Raw genomic sequence first — 1959 nt, 5'->3', positions numbered from 1 at the left:
CATCGAGGTATGCAATTTATCGCATGTTCTGTTTTAATGTATCTTGAATGTGAATCCATGCTAAATCATTCTCATTGTACAGGGTATTTTCAAAACTCCTAAAAAGCGAAAAACTACCAGGGAAGAGGAAGACACTGTTGAGAAGGTAATTGAAATCTGTATACAGTGCATTGCAGTTTGTGTTTTCTACATTGCAGTTTGCATTTTATCCAATGCAGTTTCTGAATCATTCAATCTCATTGTACAGGGTATTTTGAAAATATATAAAAAGAGAAAAACTACCGGAGAAGAGGGAGACCCTCTTGACAAGGTATAAGAATCTCTAAACAGTGAATTATGCATTTCGGTTTTCGTTTCCTCGAATGCAATGCAGTTTCTAATTAGTTTCTGTTCAATATGCAGGAAAAACAAAAAGAAGATGATGAGGGAAAACCTGATGATGCAATTCAAGACCTCTTGGTGAAGTCCATGACAGACCAAATCAACTACCGCCAACAACAAGATCCTAGCTTCGTTTGCCCGGAAAGATTACAACTGTGGAAGGATGAAAAGAATGAAGACAGTGAGAAGAAAATGAAGGAATTGTGGGATATATTTATCCAAGCAGAAAAGAGATCAAAGGAGCTGGAAGTGGAGTTGGCAACATACATAGAGAAATTAGATAATGAAGAATGTGTGACTGCCACCATGACAGTGGAATCTACAGTTCAGCTTAATGAAATACAAAATCTGAAAAGGAGGATTGCAGAATTGGAAGGCAAGGAAACTGGTATTGACATGGAGAAGATTGCCAAGAAAAAGGAGATTCAAGAAAAGTACAAGGCAGAAATTGAAAGCTTGTTGTCAGACCCAACAATCTTTGAAATGGAGATGGATCTGCCTACAAAACAACCAACACAACCAGTTGAAGAGAAAGAAGAAGAAAAGAAAGAAGAAGAGAAGCAACAAGAAGAGAGAGAAGAAGAGAAGAAGCAAGATGCTCCAACACCTGATGTTCCTTCAAGAGTACAAAGGGTGAAGAACAGAGAAAGAAAGAGGCTTCAAGCATCTTGCTATGTGTACGAAAAAAATAAGAAAACAAAAAAGGAGGCAAAAAAGGATGATGAAGAACTACCACAATTCAAGCTTATCTCTTCCGAGGAGGTATGCAATTACTGCAGTTCAAGCTGCTGCTTTTTTCTATTTTCTGCATTGCAGAAACAGAAACTGCAATGCAGTTTCCGTTTCCTGCAATGCAGTGTGTTATCTGCTTTACAGAAATGGAAACTGCATTGCAGTTTCTGTTTTATCGAATGAAGTTTCTAATTAGTTTCCTTTCAATCTGCAGTTAACACAAGAGGCATCTCAGCCCGATGCCACAAATCCAATTCCTGACCCCCCTAAAGGAACGAGCCTTCATGATTCAATACCTGTGGATCTACAACAATCAAGTGATGAAGATGAAGCACAAGAAAAGCAAACAAAGAAAAAACTAGGATGGGGTCAGAAAAAGGTGTGGCAGAAAATTCCAAAGCCGGACAGGGAAAGCATTGAAAAACACTACTTAAGCACTCAACTTCGGTAACATCTCTATTCCAAAATAACAATTCTTTCATCTTTTAATTACAATTAAACTAAAACAAATCTTGTGAATTTCATGTATTCGAATCCACAGTGATATCTTCTGGGCAGGACTCAATGATGAGAAAGTGACAAACCATGATCTCAAAGATATTGTATGGGACCTGGAACTGTCACAAAACGTAAGTATTTACCAATTCTATAACACACACTGCACTGTATTTTTTATTTGTGCTACCTATATTCCCCATTTATAATTCCATTTTTCTCCAATCAATGTGAAACAGGTCATTGAGGCCTATATCCAAATAGAGGAGGATAAAATAGAGCCCATGCAGACAGAGAGTCCACAGTACATGTCCACATGGACTTGGGTAAGTATTATTTGAAAATCAAAAT

At 37.5% G+C, this 1959-nt stretch overlaps 1 protein-coding gene across 1 annotated transcript in view; it reads left to right on the top strand.

The window, feature by feature from the left end:
• The window catches only part of LOC109947315 (DNA ligase 1-like), a 1720-nt gene continuing 157 nt past the window's right edge, over nucleotides 397-1959 (top strand). Inside the window, exons 1-4 of the mRNA XM_020557256.1 lie at nucleotides 397-1143; nucleotides 1328-1560; nucleotides 1655-1742; nucleotides 1848-1934. Coding sequence (XP_020412845.1) covers nucleotides 397-1143; nucleotides 1328-1560; nucleotides 1655-1742; nucleotides 1848-1934 — 1155 coding nt within the window. The remainder of the gene's footprint in view (nucleotides 1144-1327; nucleotides 1561-1654; nucleotides 1743-1847; nucleotides 1935-1959) is intronic.

This window comes from Prunus persica, chromosome G2 (genome assembly GCF_000346465.2).
Source record: "Prunus persica cultivar Lovell chromosome G2, Prunus_persica_NCBIv2, whole genome shotgun sequence".
In the NCBI taxonomy this organism is placed as follows: domain Eukaryota; kingdom Viridiplantae; phylum Streptophyta; class Magnoliopsida; order Rosales; family Rosaceae; genus Prunus; species Prunus persica.
This window is presented reverse-complemented; position numbering and strand designations above follow the sequence as displayed.